At 49.0% G+C, this 20273-nt stretch overlaps 2 protein-coding genes across 5 annotated transcripts in view; both read left to right on the top strand.

The window, feature by feature from the left end:
• The window catches only part of CADM3 (cell adhesion molecule 3), a 30936-nt gene extending 20546 nt beyond the window's left edge, over window positions 1-10390 (top strand). For all 4 annotated transcript variants that reach the window (XM_033198968.1, XM_033198966.1, XM_033198970.1 and 1 more), the window contains 8 exons: window positions 113-253; window positions 750-902; window positions 1915-2052; window positions 2349-2519; window positions 4843-4933; window positions 5370-5539; window positions 8217-8342; window positions 9222-10390. In XM_033198968.1, the coding sequence (XP_033054859.1) occupies window positions 113-253; window positions 750-902; window positions 1915-2052; window positions 2349-2519; window positions 4843-4933; window positions 5370-5539; window positions 8217-8342; window positions 9222-9340 (1109 nt within the window). In that variant the 3' untranslated portion in view covers window positions 9341-10390. The remainder of the gene's footprint in view (window positions 1-112; window positions 254-749; window positions 903-1914; window positions 2053-2348; window positions 2520-4842; window positions 4934-5369; window positions 5540-8216; window positions 8343-9221) is intronic.
• A 1790-nt stretch (window positions 10391-12180) lies between these two features.
• On the top strand, window positions 12181-14806 carry ACKR1 (atypical chemokine receptor 1 (Duffy blood group)). Its single transcript, XM_033198971.1, has 2 exons — window positions 12181-13288; window positions 13767-14806. The coding sequence occupies exons 1-2, from the start codon at window positions 13268-13270 to the stop codon at window positions 14754-14756; spliced, it is 1011 nt and encodes a 336-aa protein (XP_033054862.1). The 5' UTR covers window positions 12181-13267; the 3' UTR covers window positions 14757-14806.
• The last annotated feature ends 5467 nt before the right edge of the window (window positions 14807-20273 follow it).

Raw genomic sequence — 20273 nt, 5'->3', positions numbered from 1 at the left:
TTGTGTACACCAGGTCCTTGGATGGTCTGGATTAGATGAGGTGTACTTTGGCTCAGAAATGGGAGGAGGGGCTAGGGGTCCTCAGGAAACTAACCCTCTTCTACTCCTGCAGACAGCCAGCCCTGGACATCTGATGAAACAGTGGTGGCTGGTGGCACCGTGGTGCTCAAGTGCCAAGTGAAAGATCACGAGGACTCATCCCTGCAATGGTCTAACCCTGCTCAGCAGACTCTCTACTTTGGGGAGAAGAGAGGTAGTATCTCATGAGTTATCTTTCTGCGTGAAAACCATGGGCTAGAGAAGGGGACTGCAGACACCAAGGGGAACTGTTCCTGTCATCCAGAGGCTGAGAAACATGGCAGTATGCTGTTTTAAGATATAACAAGCCATGAGTTCCCCAACTAGTTCCAGTATTGCAGCTGTGGTTTAGAGCATGCACAGTCTTATAGGGTTCTGGAGTGACTTCACCCCAGCAACTCTAACAGGAAGCTGAAGTCAATGTTGCCCTAGGAATCTGACAGGGAAGCTCACGAAATCCAACATACTTTCTGAGTATCTCTTAGGCTACTATGTCCAATGACCCAGAAAGGTGACTGAATGACTTAAAGACTGCTTAAACTCAGGAGCAGTTATTTTTTCCCCACCCACCATACTAGACCCCTTCCCCCAAAGAAGCTGGCCTGGGATTGGAAGGTAAGTATGAAAGGTGCTGGTAAAATCCTAGCTTTCCATTCTCTTGATTTCCCCAGCCCTTCGAGATAATCGAATTCAGCTGGTTACCTCTACTCCCCATGAGCTCAGCATCAGCATCAGCAATGTGGCCCTGGCAGACGAGGGCGAGTACACCTGCTCAATCTTCACTATGCCTGTGCGAACTGCCAAGTCCCTCGTCACTGTGCTAGGTGAGACTCCCAAACCCCAGTGTCTCTACAGCATGCTTCCTTGCAAACAAACCTCCCTAGATGGGTGCCCGAAGCAGCTGGGAGCCAGGCAAGTCTCCAAGCACTTTAGGAAAGTTCAGCCTGTGTTCCCCTGGCAATGGGATAAAATGTAAAAAGAAATGTGTTTTAATCCTTTGTGCTCTAGTTACTGTTTGATCTAGGACAAACTTCTTCTTTTTTTTTTTTTTTTTTGAGATGGAGTCTCGCTCTGTCGCCCAGGCTGGAGTGCTTTGGCACGGTCTCGGCTCACTGCCACCTCCACCTCCACCTCCCAGGTTCACGCCATTCTCCTGCCTCAGCCTCCCGAGTAGCTGGGACTACAGGTGCCCGCTATGATGCCCGGCTAATTTTTTGTATTTTTAATAGAGACGGGGTTTCACCATGTTAGCCAGGATGGCCTCCATCTCCTGACCTTGTGATCTGTCCACCTCGGCCTTTCAAAGTGCTGGGATTACAGGCATGAGCTACCGCTCCTGACTAGGACAAACTTCTTACTCTCTTTGAGTCTGAATTTTCTCTTATAACAGAGAGATGATCATACCCCTTCTACTTACCTCCCAAGATGGTGTGAGAAAAACACAAGACATGAATGTGTTATAATTTCCAAAATAAGTACCCCAGTTGCTTACATGCTCTCATCTTCATCCTATATTTCATCTTATATTTCAACTTCCTTCTTTGCCTCTCTGAGACTCGCACTATTTCTGTGGCCACCCAGTTGTGCTGTAAGTGGAGGATCACGTATCACATCTGTGCTATGGCGTAGCTCCTCACTACCATGCTGTCTCCTGCAGGCCTTCCCTTCTGGTCCTCAGGGAGGAGATCAAAAAGAAAGATGATTTATCTAGTCTTCTACCCATCAGAAATTATAGTAGAACCTAGGTATGCAGAGAAACCATCTCCACAGGGAGAGCAGAAGTGTGACCCCATGGTGCCTCTCCTTCCTATCCTGGCCATCCCCTATCCATGGCAGGAATTCCACAGAAGCCCATCATCACCGGTTATAAATCTTCATTACGGGAAAAGGACACAGCCACCCTAAACTGTCAGTCTTCTGGGAGCAAGCCTGCAGCCCGGCTCACCTGGAGAAAGGGTGACCAAGAACTCCACGGTGAGTACCTCCTGCCTTGGGGTTACAAGAGAAAGTGGTGCTGGAAAGAGAGAAGCGCCTGTCTATGAATGTACATAGGATGCATGGTATGGAAGAGAACACGTATTTTGTGTGCACTCTAGTGCCTATGTGTGTGTTGGGGCCTACATTCTCCCTGCCACAGCTTTCTAAGTTTATCTAGGTTGAGACTCACCATCTGTACGTCCACAATGAGGCCCACATGATATCTGTATGTTGGGTTTACTCTGTGTCTCTCTCTGTGTGTTTGTGTGTGTGCCACTGTTTCTGCACTCTAGGAGAACCAACCCGCATACAGGAAGATCCCAATGGTAAAACCTTCACTGTCAGCAGCTCGGTGACATTCCAGGTTACCCGGGAGGATGATGGGGCGAACATCGTGTGCTCTGTGAACCATGAATCTCTAAAGGGAGCTGACAGATCCACCTCTCAACGCATTGAAGTTTTATGTATGTCATGGGCTTGGGGATGAAGAAGGATGAGATATGAGATGAGGACCAGGGTAAAAGAATACAGGTGATTGTGTGTGAAACAACATGCACAGTTAAGTGGATAGGTAGAAAATGAAACAAGGACTGCCAGGACTAGGCCAGGGTTGACAAACTCTTTACAGAGGGCCCAGTAATGAATATTTTAGGCTTTGAGACTCATACTGTCTCTGTGTCAACTACTTAATTCTGCTGTTGTTGTAGGGACGCAGTCATAGACAATATGTAAACAAATGAGCTGGGCTGTGTTCCAGTAAAACTTTATTTACAAAAGCATGCAGGTGGCAGGATTTGGTCCAAGGGGATACCAACCCCTGGGCTAGGCCAGTGTAATATAGCCAGACTGCAAACTGTGGTGGTAACTGTAGTAACTCAGGATTCCCAGGAAGTAGTTTCTAGTCTGCACTCCACCACTAACTAGCTGTGTGATATTCAGAAAATTACTTTACCCCACTGAGCCTGATTCTTTATTTGCTAAGTGAAAGCGATGAGCATGGGGATCACTACAACTTTATCTCGGTTTAACGTTCTATGATTTCAAGAAAATATGGGTGGTAGGAAAGCACAGTTTCCCTGGCATCGTTATTCCCAGATCTTTTCCTTACTGACTGCTCTTCTACTTGCCCCAGCTCCATGTATTTTCGTGGGATTCTGACCTGAAATGGCTGCTGTCACTTTCACTACTCCTAGCCCTTGCAAGGACATTCTCACCCTCTATGGAATTTGCCTTTAGTATGGTTAGGACACTTCTGAGGAAATTTGGAAATGGAAATTTCTCATCTGAGGAAATTCGGAAATTTGCAAAGAACAGCCTTTCTGGGTGGAGGAACCAAAGGGAAAAGAATCAGCTAAACTCCAACGGGAGAAGTTAGAGTTAGGAAATGGTGCATTCCCTGTCCTAACTTACCTAAAAATTGGGCAGTTTTCGAAATAACCAAAGTCCTTCATCCTCTTCTTGTGGAATCAACTTAGGCCCAATTATTTTCCTAACTTCAGTGCTATTTAATAATATCTTAGACTCATTACTCAAACTTTAACCTGAGGTAGGTTCAGAGTGGCATTGCTATTCATTTAGCAGACTCAGTCTGCAGGCAGACAATCCAGATTCCAGCCGCAGTGCTGCCGCTTACTAGCTGTGCTCCTTTGGCCAAAGCATTTCATTTTTCTGTGTCTCCTGCTTACTTCACTGAGTTACTGTGAGGATAAATAAAACAATGCACGTGAAAGAACTTTGTAAATGTAAAAGTTCTATATTCCTGTAAGGTACTTCTCTAATTATTAGCTCCTAGTGTGAGGCCCTGGCCTGGAGCTTTTCCCCCGCCCCTTGGTTCCTGGCCAGAGCTAAAGCCTTGGTCCCCTGCCTGAGCCCCAAAGACTCCTCTGTTAGATACCAGACCATCTGGCAGTTACTTGCCAGGGACCCTTTTGGCCCAACTGTGATCAGTAGTCAGTCAACAAATGCTATACTTCAGGCACTGTGCTAGAGGTTTCTATGGCTGTGGGGTCCTGGAACACCCATTCTTTCACCTGGCCTGATTCTCTGTGTCCCATTTGATTTGGCTGAAACACAGCCATTAACTGGTTGTTAAGGTTGGCTCTATCCTTAGGGGAAGCTCAGCCTCTTTATCTGTTGTTCTCGACCAGCATCTGGTTGTATTGTTCTGAGCGGCCATCTGGACCTAGCCTCCTAAGCAGCCCTTCGGCGTCAATGGCAGATGCCATTCTTCCTTCACAGAGCCCTTCTGTATTGTGTCAGTGCCTTTTTGCAGCCAAAATATGACCCCGGTCTCTTGCTGTTTCAAAGCTCTCACTTCGTGTTTGGACTGACCATTCAAAATGATGTTTTGTGTTCAAGCATTGCTTCTAGTTCTAAGCTCCCTTGCAGAGTGGAGAGAACTGATAAGTTGTAAGCTCAATACGTGGCAAGTTCAAGTTTATTTGTTCTGTAAAAAATATGTATTAGGTCCTTCCTATGTGCTAGGAAGTTTGCTAGGCACAGGCAAGCCACTCATTTCCCTTCTCAGCTTTCTGTTAAGGCATCTCTTAGAGTCCCAACAAGGACAGACCTTCCAGAATCCTATCACATAAGGTTGCAAGAGAAGTTGCTCACATCTTCAATAGCAATAATGGTCCTCGTTCATAAGAATTAGGAGAAGGAAGGTCTTTGTGGCGCTTCTTGGGCTGCGAAAACATTTAGAGGTAGAAGCTGTAGTGTGCAACTAAGCAAGGGAATCACCTAAGCTGTGTGGGGAGGTTTTCATTGACACCATTTCCTTCTCCACAGACACACCGACTGCGATGATTAGGCCAGACCCTCCCCATCCTCGTGAGGGCCAGAAGCTGTTGCTACACTGTGAGGGTCGTGGCAATCCAGTGTAAGAAGATCCATTTCCTGGTCTCCTCCTTACTCTCCACATTCTCAGATTGTCTTCTTCACATAACAGCTCCTTCCTATCTCCTCTCTATTGTCTGACCTGAGCCTCTCATTTCCCTGACTGTCCAATAATGTCTGCCTGCAATTAGTTCTTCTGCAAAGCAGCACAAGTTGGAAGGGGCCACTCCCTAGCTCAGTCCCTGAGTTTCCTACAAAGGCCAAGTTAAAGTAAGATACAAATCAGGAGGTCTCCAGCTTCCCCAGAACGAACCCCAAGAGGCCACCTGGAGTATAGCAGCTCCAATGTCTCTGGCCCTGATAATTTCTCCAGCCTCATCAAACAGTCCTTGACATCCCTGCTCCCAGTTATTTTTTTTTTTCTTTTAGCTCCCTGGCCTATGCTCTCCTGAGCTCTTCTGATTTGTCTGCCTCGACAGCCCCCAGCAGTACCTATGGGAGAAGGAGGGCAGTGTGCCACCCCTGAAGATGACCCAAGAGAGTGCCCTGATCTTCCCCTTCCTCAACAAGAGTGACAGCGGCACCTACGGCTGCACGGCCACCAGCAACATGGGCAGCTACAAGGCCTACTACACTCTCAACGTTAATGGTGAGCCCTCCTCAGTTCTCTTCCTTCAGAATCTCCTTTCTGTGTCCATCGTATTCCCTTTTAAAATACTTCCTGATAACATCCCCAAACTGTGACGGGTAGTGGAGTAAAGGAAAACCAGCCCACCACTGGGGTCCCTGAGGGCTTAGGTCCCAGGTCCACTCTAGAATGTGAAATGGCCGCTTAGTGAAAAAACATTAAAAAGGTGGGCTCTCGTCTGCCTTTCTTTGGTAGTGGTGGCCTGGGTGACACCATCTTCCATCCCCTGCACTTGTCTGACAACAAGAACAATAATTCTGTGTCCAGAGGCCCCAAAGCCTGTCAAGTGCAGGCGCAGGTGCATTTCCTTCTCTAACTGGCTCTTCTCAGAGCTGCTTCTCCTAAGATTAGGTATTGGGTGCATGCAACTGCTGTCATTTTTTTTTCTGCCCACCTTAAGCACACTGTACTGGGTCTGGACAGAAAATAGAGAGAAGCTTGTACTATGCCAAGAGACAGAATCTTTTCTCAGATGCTGTTATCTTCTAGAAGGACCAGGTGATGCTCCTTCTCTGAAGTTCTTCTCAAAGCTGTGACCACAAAACCCAGCTTCAGGAGTTGTGGTAGGGTGGCACAGAGGCCCCTTTATGGAGAGTTGACGGGGGATTTTTTTGAAGATCCCAATGGCTGTGGGTCCCACCAGAAAGTCTTGTGAATCTTTTCTCAGAATAGGGGAAATGCATTGTCAGGGAACTGTCAGAGGCTCCCTTACTTGAAACACTCATTAAAACAGTTGCGGGGGATAAAAGCCAGGCCTTCCAGCGATAAGAGGTTTGAGTTCTTGAGATCAGAATGTCTAGATGGGTGATTCCCACTCCAGGGGCAGACCTCAGCATGTGGGAGCTGCCTCAGCACAACAAGGCTATTGTAGGATGCCAAGAGCAAGGACAATGCACTGAGCTCCGGTCTCTGCCCCCAGATCTCTCCAGACCAATCTAATGATGATTGGCAGTGAGAGAAAGTTCTTGTGCCCTTGTGGTTGGTATTTGCTGATCTCCCCTCTGCCCTGTGCTCAACAGCCAGGCAGAGGGAGTCCTGTTGAACTGTGTCTGTTTCCAGTGCTGACACCTGGTGGTAGAGGGAGCTACTGCATCTTCTTCCAGGAGTATCCTTAAGTGGGCCTGACTGGAATGAAATTAAATGCTGTTCTACCTAGACACGGGGGCCTGTAATTGAGGACCCCAGAGGTCGTTTGGCCATGGAAACCTGTGCTTTTCTAAGGAACTGCCATTTCCATAGCCTGTGGAATAAGTACCCAGGATTGATTTTCCATGTGGACTGTGTCTCACATACTCCTTGAGAGAGAGACAGCAGGTAAACTCACTGCTTCCTCCAAGTTACAGCATCACCTGCACCCCAATCATATCATAGATTCCATGGACTCATCCTCTCCCTTCCTCCCAAGCAGGACATAAAAAACCAGAACACAAATGTTTTCTTTTTAAATAAGGCGTAGACAGGCAAGGAACTGAAACGCAGGCCCAGCCAAGCCTGAGGAGACATAAGGTAGGAAAGACAAAATATGTAAGGAGTCAATGAGGCATTAAGACTCAGGCTGAGTGCATGGAAAACAGCAGCTCTCCCGTGGGTGGGAGAGTTATGTCTATGGCTACCTCAGAACCGTGTGCTGGGCCCATGTGAGTCCTCAGATATTTGGGACTCTGGCTGTGCTGCTGCTGTCTTTGCCACACCCGGCCTAGTCTGTGCTGTTGATCCTCTATACAGGTTGTCAATCCTCTGCATAGGTTGCCATGGAGGACAGATGCTGTATATTCAGTGGCAGAGACATCCACTATCATGAGAGAAAGCACCTTTTCCTTTGCACAAACCTTTGGAGGGTGGCAAAGTGAAGACGGAGTCCCACGCGTCCTTCTCAGGAAAGACTAGAGGCCTGGGGTTTCACTAGAACACTAAACTCCCCTGCTACAAAGGAACAGTGTTCTTTACATAGGGGCCACAATCTATCATCTTTCGTAAGGTGCTGTCAAAGTGTTTGATTCTTGGCTCTATCAGCTTTTACTGCTCCTTCCCTATCTGATCTTAGGGCAGTGGGTGAATAGGCTGAGAAGGCCCTTAGAGCTAGGGGAGCTGGCTCAGAATATCAAGCAGATAGGAGGGTAAGAGGCCATGGGAACAGAGAAGGAACACTCTCATAACCCATAAATTAAAAAGAAAAAGAGGGAGAAAAGAAAGAAGGAAATAAGGGCAGAGGGATGGAGGAAAGAAGGAAGAGAGGAAGGAAGGAAAAGAAGAGGGGGAGCGAGGGAGTCAAGGAGGGAGGGAGGGAAGGAGGGAGGAAGGAAGAAAGGAAGAAATGGAGGGAGAGAGGGAAGGAAGGAGAGGCATTAAAGCAATGATCTTTGACCGAGGTCAAGCTTCAGTGCCAACAACTCAATTTATATGACTAGGTATGGGGAGATTTATTTATTTATTCATTAATCCATCAATTTGTTTTAGCAAATACTGTAATCCAGGCATGGCATATAAGCACAAAATAAGGCATGACGAATGATGGTGCTCCATTTTCCTGATGTTAGTACCTGTTCCCTGCAGTGTAAGACTATTCATGTCCAAGTTGGAATGCTATAAGATAAGGGCTCTCCCCAGGTCTGACTGTGTGTGTTGCCCTTTCCTCCAGACCCCAGTCCGGTGCCCTCCTCCTCCAGCACCTACCACGCCATCATCGGCGGGATCGTGGCTTTCATTGTCTTCCTGCTGCTCATCATGCTCATCTTCCTTGGACATTACTTGATCCGGCACAAAGGTCAGAAGCACAAGGAGAACATCAGCAAAACTTTGGAGGGGCAGGGAGACCAATCAGAGGCAGGCGTGAGGAGGAGCAGACAATGGAAAGGGCCTTCAGAGACTTGTCAGCCCTTTGGAGTGTTTAGGGAATGAAAAATGGAGCCAACCCTATCATTGCCAACCCTGTGATAACTGAGCACCACCAACCCCGCAGTGTAAAGCCTGATCACTTGGGGATCGTCCAAGTGAAATCAAACCTTCCCACTCAGTCAGCGGTTGCTCCCATGCTGCTCTACCTCCAGGTCTCCTGCTGCAAGACAGAGAGATCCTGAAACCACATCTCCATCTCATTGCTTCCTGCACTTTCTTACTTTCTGTCTATTTAACCTCATTTTCTTTCTCTTTGATCTCATTGCCTTTCTTTCCTCTCCCACTTTTCTACCTTCTCTCTTATATCCATGCCTTCTCTCTAACCCTCTTTTCACATTCCTTCCTCTCAGACTTCTTACTCTGCTATTAATTCTAGCCAGCAGCCTGACTCCATAGACTGGTCATACATAAGCCAGATCTCAATTGCTTTGCTCATGAAGCTGACATAGCAGTTCCCCCGTCACCAAGTTGCATGCACACGCATGCGTACACACACACACTTCTCTTTCTTGCTTTGTATTATAGATGAGATTCTACTTAGGGGCAGGATTCATTATTCATGAAGGGTGTGGTCAGGTGAGGGATGTTGGAAGCAAAATGCGAATTAGGTAAGGTGGAGTAGAAGAGAGCTATTGGCAAGCCAAAAATGACTTGAGCAGTGTGTGAGTGGGTGGGTGAGAGAGTGGGCAGGGTGGACTCAGAGGTTGGGAAGCTGGTCCTGAGAGGAGAAGCCTCTGTCTCTACACAGGAACCTACCTGACACATGAGGCGAAAGGCTCCGACGATGCCCCAGATGCGGACACGGCCATCATCAATGCAGAAGGCGGGCAGTCGGGAGGGGACGACAAGAAGGAATATTTCATCTAGGGGCGCTTGCCCATTTCCTGCGCCCCCCCCAGGGGCCCCGTGGGGACTGCTGGGGCTATCACCAACCTGGACTTGTATAGAGCGACCCCAGGGCCGCCCTTCCCGCTTGCTCCCCAGCCCACCCACCCCCCTGTACAGAATGTCTGCTTTGGGTGCGGTTTTGTACTCGGTTTGGAATGGGGAGGGACGAGGGCGGGGGGGAGGGGAGGGTTGCCCTCAGCCCTTTCCGTGGCTTCTCTGCATTTGGGTTATTATTATTTTTGTAACAATCCCAAATCAAATCTGTCTCCAGGCTGGAGAGGCAGGAGCCCTGGGGTGAGAAAGGCAAAAAACAAACAAAAAAACAAAACCCTGGAGTGTTAGGAGGAGAGTGAAGGTAGAGGGGTGAGGAAGGGTAAGGGGCAGGGCTGGTTTGGAGCTGGGAGCTCTCACCAACCCTCCTTTCAGCCTCTACAACAGAGCAGCTTCCCAGACTTTTCCAGAAACCCAGAAACGGGATGATTGTCGTCAAAGGTTGGGAGTGGCTTTTCCTCTGGTAGCCATGCACCTGAACATACAAACAAGGAGGCAGGTGCCACCCTGACACCCCTCTTCCATAGCAATGGGAAAGTGATGAGTAGGGGAGTCCTGAGGAGATGTGGCCTGCAGAAGACACACAGCCATGCAAGGACCCAAGAGTTTAACCTGGGGAGGACGCAGGTCCCTGCAAGGAAGAGTAGATTTGGAGAGGAAGGCAATGAACAAAGCCAGTCCCTTTCCATAGGAACTGCCCTTGGAGATTGCAGAGGGTGGCTGCCCCTCCTTGCTCCAGCAGCTGTGGGAGAGGCACTGCTCTGGGGCCTGCATTGCCTCTGCTTCCCCTGCTGAGGGGCCCCTCACTCTTACCCAAGACTGGATTGTTGCATGGCAACCACTCCTCCCATGGCATTGCTCAGCAACTACTCCTCCCATCCTGGCCACCCTGTGCCCCCTTCCTGGTCCCAACGCCAGCCCTTAGTCCTTCCTCCCTCAGCAGCCAGGCAGACATAACAACAAAACTACTAAAAGGAACTTCACTGCACTGAGCTGTTTCCTGCCCAGACTAAGGGAATAATGTGAACTGTGTGCACGTGTGTGTAGTGTGTATACTTGTGTGCATGTGTGCGTGTGTGTGCATGTGCGTGTGAGTGAGAGCCAGAGCGAGGGACTGAGGAGGAGGGCTAAGAGCCAGGGGTCCTGGGCAGGTGGACAGGGCTGTGGGACATGTCGGGGAGGCTTTGGGAATGGGGTATTCCTAGTCAGGGTTCACACCTCACCTGGGATGTTGTTCCATGCTGGTATTTCCTCTGCCACCCCCAATGCCCATCCGTCTTGGAGAAAGGAGTCCCTGGGTGTGTGTTTGCCCAGCTGTCCATTCTATCTCTCCCTGAAACCTGAAACACAGAGCATTCAGCCCTTCCCTGGATTTCCCTCCTCTGAGCCATGGAGTCAGTGCCACAGCCTTTGCTATGCACCTCTCAGGCCTCTCCTTGGCGTTGACCCTGGAACGACCTACCACCACCTATTTTTCCTATAGTCTGTACCCAGTGAGTTGAAGGCTGGATCCCCACCCTTCCTTTTGGTTTCCTGTCTTCCTTCTCATGGCCCCAGCTGGTTGCCGTGGAGATGAGGTTCCTGGTCCTCTCTGTCCTGGCCGGACTGCCCCGCCTCAGATCCAGGATGCCCTTGGCATCGCTCCCACCCTCTGCCAGCTTTTCCTCCCTGCTCTGACAAGGGGCATGCAAAAAGGGGCAGCTGCAATCTAGCAGGTCTGCCCACCCACTTCAGTTCAGGTAATACCGTTTTGAATCTTCCAGCCGCTGGTTAGGGCCCTGGGCACCACAGGCAGCCCCTCACCTAAGCCAGGGCCTACTCCTCTTACAACAGCAAGGGGGCCCTGGGGCCCCAGGCCTGTCGAGCTTCTTGTCTCCCAGCACCCGCTTTTGGGAAAATGACTTTTCCTCTTCAAGCTGAACCACTCTGTCCATATTACACAGAAGCCATATTTGTACGGGGGGTGGGAGGGAGAGGGGCTCTTGTGCTGTGTGTGTCTGTCCAAGGTGGGGGGTGGGGAAGGGAGCAGGGAGGGGACCGTGTATCTTTATAATCTTTCTAACTCTCCTGTGCTAATCTCAGAGGGGCCACCCTCAATATATCTGGATTATCCGTGTCGTTCAGCTGCCTCCTTTCTGCTCCTCTTGCTGCTGCTGGGATGTGTGTATGTGAGAGTCTTCTTCCCATACCCCTTGCACGTGGTGCCTGGTGCCTCAAAAGGTGGTGTGTCCCTTGCCAGGCCACTTTCAAGGATATCTATGTACAGCAACAATATAACTCTCCAAGGGAGAGAAGTGTGTTCACCTCCTTTTGCTAAGCCCTTCCTTTCCGGAGAGTGTCTTGGGGGGCGTCTGACTGCTTCCCCCCACCCTCTGCCAGGCATTGCTGGAGAGTGTTGAGACGGCGATGGAGACACCATCAACCCCACCCTGGAGAGCATCACCAGACACCACCAGACCAAACTCACTTTCCAGCCCCTTCATGTTGAACCTGAAACTTGAGCTAGTGTCTGGGGAGAAAAGGGGGAAATCTCTACGAGGTACCCATCCTTCTGCACCTTGGGTCTGAGGTGCTTGGCCCCTTAGGAAGCCCTACATGAATGGGACAGAAGGTCCTTAAAAACACTGGGGATGAAGCAGCCGATGCTGTTTTGGACAAATGGAACACTGTCCCCTAACCAGCCCTTTCTATCTCATTGTGGTGACTTGGACATGCCATGGCTCACCATTCCCAAAGTCCCCACTGTGTCTCCCCAACTGAGGAAATAAAAGCAGAGAGAGGTGATGAAACAGTGAAGATCCCGGGGAAACAGCTGAGGAGGGGAGGCAGGGGGAAGAGGCCACTAAAAAGAAGTGAAATGGGCCTGCAGGGTAGATGCTCTTTCTCTCTGCTGGCCACCTCTGCCCCTCAGTGAGAAACGTTACATATTGCTAAGATGCCTGACCAATGAAGCAGTTTCAGAGACTTTATGTCCCTCAGTAGAAATATGAATAAGATCACCCTGTGGGCAATGGTCCCATTTTAAAATATGCTCTCCCATTGTCCCCTAGAGCCTACTTTAACTTGTCAGACCATGTATTCCACTTCGTATGCAAAAGGCATGCACCGAGCCTATAGGTGGCTAGGCATACACTCAATAGCTCCCTGAAATGGCTTCATTAGGCAGCCTCGACAGCCACCCCAGCCCTCCCACTCTCATACTGAAACACTCAGACCTAGAGATAGCCAGACACACCCAGACACCCGCCAAGCCCCTCACATACAGATATGTGCACACTGATACACAGCAAACGTACACAGAGATCAGCACACACACAGAGCCCACGCCCACATGCACACACCCCTCAGGTGGGACGGATTCGACCACCACCACCTTTCCCCCAAACACATGGCTCTTGAACTGCCTTTCCTTGGATCAAGTTCAAAGGGATGGAGAAGCAGTGAGAGTCAGCCGCCCTTCCATTCCAATTTCCCAGCACCTCCCTTATCTCTGCTTCACAAGTCGCCCAGCCCCCCTCTTTTCCTTCCTTGTGCTTGAAGAGTCTCTACTTGGTGGAAAACCCCCTGGTTTCTCAATCTCCCTTTCCACTTCGGTAAAATGCCCACTTTCTGGTCCCCACCTTTTTCCTGAGTGCAGTCCCGACCAGTCAAATCCAATCTCAAAACAGGAAGCCCTGAGGCCAGTGCCCCCCATAGACTTGAGGCTTGTGCAGGCAGTGGGCGTGGGGTAAGGCTTCCTGATGCCCCCTGTCCCTGCCCGGAACCTGATGGCCCTCATTAGTCCTTGACTCTTATCTTGGAAGCACAGGCGCTGACAGCCGTCCCAGCCCTTCTGTCTGTGAACCAAACGGTGCCATGGGGAACTGTCTACACCCGGTGAGTATGGGGCCAGGCCCCACAGTCCCTTACCCCTATGCCCCTCATTTCCCCTGCTGTTTGCTCCTCAGTCTTTATATCTCCTCCTTTTCCTCCTCATCTTTTCTCCCTTCCCTCTTTTTCTTCTTCCTTTAAGGTATTTTTCCTTCTCTCCTTCCTATGCTAGTCTTCTAGCTCCCTCTTGTGTCCCTCCCTTTGCCTTTGAGTCAGTTCCATCTTGGTCCCTTGGTGTCTTCCCTTGTGACCTTGCACTGCTCCTCCAGCCCCAGCTGCCCTGGCTTCCCCAGGACTGTTCCTGCTCCGGATCTTCAGGCTCCCCGCTTTATCCTTTTCCACTGTCCATACTGGATCTGACTCCTGCAGAGACCTTATTCTCCCACTTGACCTTCCTCTCTGTCCTCCCCTCCCACCTGCCCCTCAGTTCCTAGGGGACTCTTCCGGGGTTACTCTGATGGCCTCCTCTGGGTATGTCCTCCAGGCGGAGCTCTCCCCCTCAACTCAGAACTCAAGTCAGCTGAACAGTGAAGATTTATGGAATTCTTCCTATTATGGGAATGATTCCTTCCCAGATGTAGACTACGATGCCAACCTGGAAGCAGCTGCCCCCTGCCACTCCTGTAACCTGCTGGATGACTCTGCACTGCCCTTCTTCATCCTCGTCAGTGTCCTGGGCATCCTAGCTAGCAGCACTGTCCTCTTCATGTTTTTCAGACCTCTCTTCCACTGGCAGCTCTGCCCTGGCTGGCCTGTCCTGGCACAGCTGGCTGTGGGCAGTGCTCTCTTCAGCATTGTCGTGCCCATCTTGGCACCAGGGCTAGGTAGCACCCGCAGCTCCGCCCTATGTAGCCTGGGCTACTGTGTCTGGTATGGTTCAGCCTTTGCCCAGGCTTTGCTGCTAGGGTGCCATGCCTCCCTGGGCCCCAAACTGGGTGCAGGCCAGGTCCCAGGCCTCACCCTGGGGCTCACTGTGGGCCTTTGGGGAGTGGCTGCCCTACTGACACTGCCTATCACCTTGGCCAGTGGTGCTTCTGGTGGACTCTGCACCCCGATATACAGTATGGAGCTGAAGGCTTTGCAGGCTACACACACTGTAGCCTGTCTTGCCATCTTTGTCTTGTTGCCATTGGGTTTGTTTGGAGCCAAGGGGCTGAAGAAGGCATTGGGTATGGGGCCAGGCCCCTGGATGAATATCTTGTGGGCCTGGTTTATTTTCTGGTGGCCTCACGGGGTGGTTCTGGGACTGGATTTCCTGGTGAGGTCCAAGCTGTTGCTGTTGTCAACATGTCTGGCCCAACAGGCTCTGGATCTGCTGCTGAACCTGGCAGAAGCCTTAGCAATTTTGCACTGTGTGGCTATGCCCCTGCTCCTCGCCCTATTCTGCCACCAGGCCACCCGCACCCTCTTGGCCTCTCTGCCCCTCCCTGAAGGATGGTCTTCTCATCTGGACACCCTTAGAAGCAAATCCTAGTTCTCTTCCCACCTGTCAACCTGAATTAAAGTCTACACTGCCTTTGTGAAGCGGATGGTTTCTTATTTTGTCTGGGGAGAAGGAGAATGAAGAGAGAGACATTTTTATGTCAGACTTTCTTGCCAGTGTCTGTTTCTGTAGCTGGCCTGGGGAGAAGGTGAATGATGAATAAACATCATCAGGGTACACAGATGTTCTCTTGAGGTGTGGGGTCACTGTCATCTCAAGGGAGAAGAGAAGAGGAACCAGAGCATGAGGGGAGTTGTTAAACCAAGAAAACCCAGAAGGGATGGCTTAACTGGAAGAAAAGCTGTTCCAGGTAGCAAATGGAATAGGAACCAAAACTGAGAGATAAACAGGGAAGAGTGATGACAAAGCCCAGAGCAATACCACCTCCCCCTGTCCGACCTGCCCAGCCTCTCTCTGTCTTCTGTCTCCTCTCTGGCTTTGTTTAGTGATTAGGACGGTGGTGGGGAAGTTGAAAGAAGCATCCCAGGGAGTGTTATTCAGTTCAGGGAACATATTAAGATAATTTAAAAAGTCACTCCTGGGAGTCATCTCTCCCAGGTTACTCAGCATGACCTGAATGCGTGCACACGTGTGTGTGTGTGTGTGTGTGTGTACATCTGTTTCTCGATCTGTTAGAACCTACCTTTATGTTAGATGTATGCATGTAAAAACATATGTCCACCCACGAGCTTGCATCTCTGTCAGCACCTGAACTGCGCACACCTGTGTGTGTGCACTGACTTTTCTCAGGACCCAAACCCCCACTCAATTCTGCACCCATCCCTGCTCACAGGATATAGAATCGGGATTTATGACTCACTCCTTACCCAAATGAGTTTTCTTTACCCTGGTTTTTAAGCCTAGTCTTTTCTGTGTAGGATGTGTGGAGGGAAGAAAAGATCAAGAAGTTGTGAAGGGTGGAGAAACTTGAAGGGGGAGGCCCTGATCTGATTCATCTTCTGCTTGGCATTCCCCGAATTTCCCTTTCAAATTCTCAGCTTTTGAAATAAATCTTTATTTCCCACATACATCTTTCCTTCCACCTTCCATACAATACCCCAATCCCCTGGGCACCTCTTTCCCAAATATACCCCTGATTCTCTGGCTGCTTAATCATGACCTTTGAGATTTTTCTCAATCTCTACTTAGCCAAGTTTAGATGGCTGGAAGGACAGAAGACCCTCCTCATTAGGGGCGCAGCTTTTACCACCAAGAGCAAATTCACCCTCTACCTAAGAGGCGACAAAACAGTTAGTTGCTACCTCTAACCCAACTAAAGCCTGGGGAAACTTGAGCAGATACGTTATATCCGTTTGAATCCAATTACCATCTTTCCATTTTCCGAAGATATGCTATACCTGGCTTCTTCACTAAAATGTTTCTGCTTGACTCTCTGGGCTTGGGAAAAGTAGGCGAGTGCGGGAGAGGTGCAGAGATGAGTTAGAATAGCTTAGGCAGGAGGGTGCAAAAGGCTTAGGGAATTTTCCTGGGTGGGTGCCACGACAAAGCCTCTAAGTCTCCCACCTCCTGTCTCTTAGCAACCACCAGGTTAGCTCCTGATTGGTTCATCATAAATTGAAAGGCGGGATTTAGGGACCGATTGAGACGCGGGAGACATTCTGAAACAGAAAGGAAGGGAAAGAAAATGAAGAGAAAGGAAATAATTTACAAACCTAAATTATGCTCACCAGAGTTCGTGAACCACAGTTCATGAATGTGTTCTAGTATTTCTTCCCCCTAATTTCTTTTCCAGGCTTCTCTCAATATCCCCCTCCCGTCCTTGACCACTCTTCCAGTTCTACCAGATGTTGCTCTCCTCCCTTACAAGGTACTGATTTGGAAGCTGACCTAGTTGAGGGGGAGGAGAGGGTGTTTTTGACTCCCTGAATATTCCAGTGTCAACCTGATGCAAGGGAGGCTTAATTTAAGACCACTGGGCTTGTCTTATCTGCCCCCAACCCTATGCCTCCGGATAGAAATCCCTGGTCAGTCAGTCCAGTTAGAGAGAACCCTAGACTCCTGGGTAATAGCTTGGCAGCTCTCGTGGCTTTCACAAGGGAAAGGCGGCTGCAGAAGCCTAAAGCTGCTAAGAGGTTAGGGTGGGCTGGAGACAGTGTCCCACCCCCGCCCCACCCAAGCTACATCCTCCTCATCCCCTCCCCCACCGGGATTGCCCCAGGCCTTTTGGGCTGCCCTTTCCCTGCTATTACCTATGCAGCACGTGGAGAGCTCCTCCTTAAGTCTTACCCTGACCTCAGTCATTTCTTTAAAGCTTTCTTGGGGACCTGCCACCCCATGCATTTAACCCACCACATGCCATCAACCACTCTAAAATTAGTCTGAATCTGGCATCTTTTCTGCAACCCTTCAGGAATACAAATCCTGTCTCCTTAGAGCCCTTAAGAATTTAATCTTAGGGTTGGCAGGGACTTTAGCCGTATGAGATATTGGGCTTCCTGGCTAAAGAAAAAAAATCCTCTCAGAAAGATGAGAGCCAGGGAAGCAAGCTCTCGGGAAAACACAGGACCCTGAGGAAGGTCAGTTTGCTTTGCTTTCTAAAGGACAGAGATCTATTATTCAAGGGAAGTTTGAACATCACACTGATGCTCATAGTTCATTTATTCCAAGCTGAGACCCCTCCCTTAGGATTTAGAAAACAAATGCTTGGTCCTCACACCTTTTTTCCATTCCTATTTCCTTATCCCCCAACCCCATCACCACCTTCCTCCCTCAGAGGAATTCTGATTGAGAACTTCACTGGGATTTCAAACCCTATTTATTGCCAACTCTGATTGCCAGGGATTTGCATGAAAACCATCGTATGCTATCTAATTATTCTGACAACAGCAGCCCGCCGTCTGGGCACAAGGAGAATCGCAGTTTTAATTAACAATAATGCACCTTGCCGACGAATGCCACTGTTTAGGTTAATTAACAAGTCCAAGTCCTTCCAAATCATCTCTAGACATCTTCTAGGTGATTTCGGCAGGAGGGGTGTGGGGAACTCAGGGAGGGGTTCGGAATGTTAAAACATCAGTTCAGCAAAAATGCATGTTAGCTTTCTTCTTTCCTGTAGCTATGTGGTGAAGGGAAGAGAAGATCTCTGAGAGACTGGCTTGGGAAAATTGGTTGGGGAATTTTGGGAACACCCTTTTTTTTTTTTTTTTTTTTGAGACAGAGTCTCACTCTGTTGCCCAGGCTGGAGTGCAGTGGCACAGTCTCAGCTCACTGCAACCTCTGCCTCCTGGGCACAAGTGATTCTCCTGCCTCAGCCTCCCGAGTAGCTGGGATTACAGGGGTGCACCACCACGCCAGGCTAAGTTTTTGTATTTTTAGTAGACACGGGGTCTCACCAGTTTGGCCAACCTGGTCTCAAACTCTGACTTCAGGTGATCCACCTGCCTCAGCCTCCCAAAGTGCTGGGATTACAGGTGTGAGCCACCGTGCCCGGCGGGAACATCATTTTAAGGGGATGTATCAGACATCTTTATGTTGCAGTCAGATTTAGGAAATTTTTTGGACACATTTTTATAAATGAGAAGATTAAGTTCTTACAGCTCTCTAGTATCTCGAAATCATTGCCTGGTTGTTTGCAAACTTGGTTTCTAGCATGAGAGCCTCAACTTCCCCATCAATGCTATTTGTCCTCAGCTTTCTTTGTATGTTCCTACCACATCTGTGGTGATTTAAAGTTGCCTACTGCCTTTGGTTTCCCAGGTAACATCTCAAGTTTCACCCTTGCCCTCCTCAAAGATAACTGTATTTTTTGCTGGGTAGTCCTCTGTATCACGCAAAAATACATTGTATGTTGCTCCAAATTCCACCTTTTATCTTTCCAAGAGCATGGACCTAGTCTTCTTTCTCTAAATCAGGTATTACTAATGTTTAGGGCATAGGAGGAGGGTTATAGGCCTCTTAGAAAATCCAATGAAAATAATAAAGTTACTCTTTGGAAAAATCTAATATTATACCCTAAATTTGGCATCTAGTTCTTCGCTACTGCATTTGAGTTAATCCTGAGTGCTCCTCTACTATCTGACAGGACTTCCACGATTAGCTGGTGGCCTTGTCTCCCCACTACTCAAGAAGCTTTATGCCCAGGGGTGAATTTTCTTCTTTGAAGGGGCAAACCTGTTTTCCACTCTAAGAGTCTTTGCACTTGATATCTCTTCTGCCCAAAATGCTCTTTTCTGTGCTCTTTATGTGACTGGCACCTTCTCATCCTTGGGGTCTCTGTGCAAATAACACCTCCCCCAAGAGTGACCTTCCCTGACATCCAGTGGAATGTAGCCTGGCCATGCCGCACCCAATTATTATCTACCAATTCACCTTGAATGTTTCCATTGTAGCATTTATCACAAGTTAAAATTTTATTTACTCGTTTATTTGCTTACCAGTTTACTGCCTGTCTACCTCCTCCCTCCAACACTAGAAAAGAAACTTCAACCATGCAAGAGTCCTTTCCCTGACTGGTGCATGATTGGAGCTCAGGAAACATCTACTAAATTCCCAAGTTGTAAAGATTCATCATCCACACTGGAGCATTCACAGTCCAGAGAGGGAAGAGGAACAAGTAAGCAAATAATTGATGCAGAAAACGGACCTCTTCTCCCTAAGTCCTCCAGAGCCTCTCCCATGTCATTCCAGTGTCTGGGGACTGAAGAGGCTGGAGAATCTTCTGTAGATTTCTGGCCTGTGAACCTGTTTTTCTGTGTCAATTCATGGCTGACTGTGAAAGGTTGTCTTTTTTCATTTTTGCTTGAGGAAAAGTGAGTCACTGAGACTCCCCCAGAGTTCTGGGAGACAAAAGTCCTTCACTGGCTCAGAATCAAATTCATAGTCCAGCCACCTCCTCAGATTGCATCACTCTCAGGGAGAGCCCACTACCCCCCTTGGACCAAAAAGTCACCATGTTGATTTTTTTTTCCTTCAGTTTTCTCTCCTTCCTTTTAGTTTCCACTTAGCTCCCCTGCCAACTCTACCCCTTCCCCGCCTGTGAACACTGGTGCCTACTCTCACCTTCTGGCCTCTGTCGCCCCCCTGTGGCAATTGATGTCTCTGCAGTTTTGGGAACAGGATCACCCTTCAAGGCACTTAGGGGTTGTATAATTAATCTCATTTGAAGAATTTGTCGAGTACCTACTACATTCAAGATGCTAGTGAAAGTATGGAATACTTGGAAATGAATCATACACAATTATTGACATCAGAATCTCCCTGGACCCACCTGGTCCCCCATCCCTTTCCTTCCTCCCTTCCTCCCTTCGTCCCTTCGTCCCTTCCTCCCTTCTTCATTTCTCAACATTTCCTAGTCCTCTCCCAAACAACCTTGAACAAATTGGGATCCCAGGACACATAGAAGATCCACAAATCCCTCAGTCACCTAGACTTCTCAGAGCGAACTTCTATTTCACAGGCCTAAGCAAATCGCAAAAGGCCCTAAGCAAATCACAAAGCCTCTAGTCAGTGGGTGTTCCTGTCTCAGCGTCATGTTCAGAAGTGTTCCTT

Source organism: Trachypithecus francoisi, unplaced genomic scaffold, assembly GCF_009764315.1.
Source record: "Trachypithecus francoisi isolate TF-2019V2 unplaced genomic scaffold, Tfra_2.0 Lachesis_group5, whole genome shotgun sequence".
In the NCBI taxonomy this organism is placed as follows: domain Eukaryota; kingdom Metazoa; phylum Chordata; class Mammalia; order Primates; family Cercopithecidae; genus Trachypithecus; species Trachypithecus francoisi.
Note: the sequence above shows the minus strand (reverse complement) of the source record. Positions and strands in the feature narration are given on the sequence as shown.

Excerpts from the sequence above, each read along its gene's own strand:
- ACKR1 (XM_033198971.1), top strand. The coding sequence starts at position 13,268 with ATGGGGAACTGTCTACACCCG. Across the intron at positions 13,289-13,766 it reads TGGGGAACTGTCTACACCCG|GCGGAGCTCTCCCCCTCAAC; the intron begins GTGAGTATGGGG and ends TATGTCCTCCAG.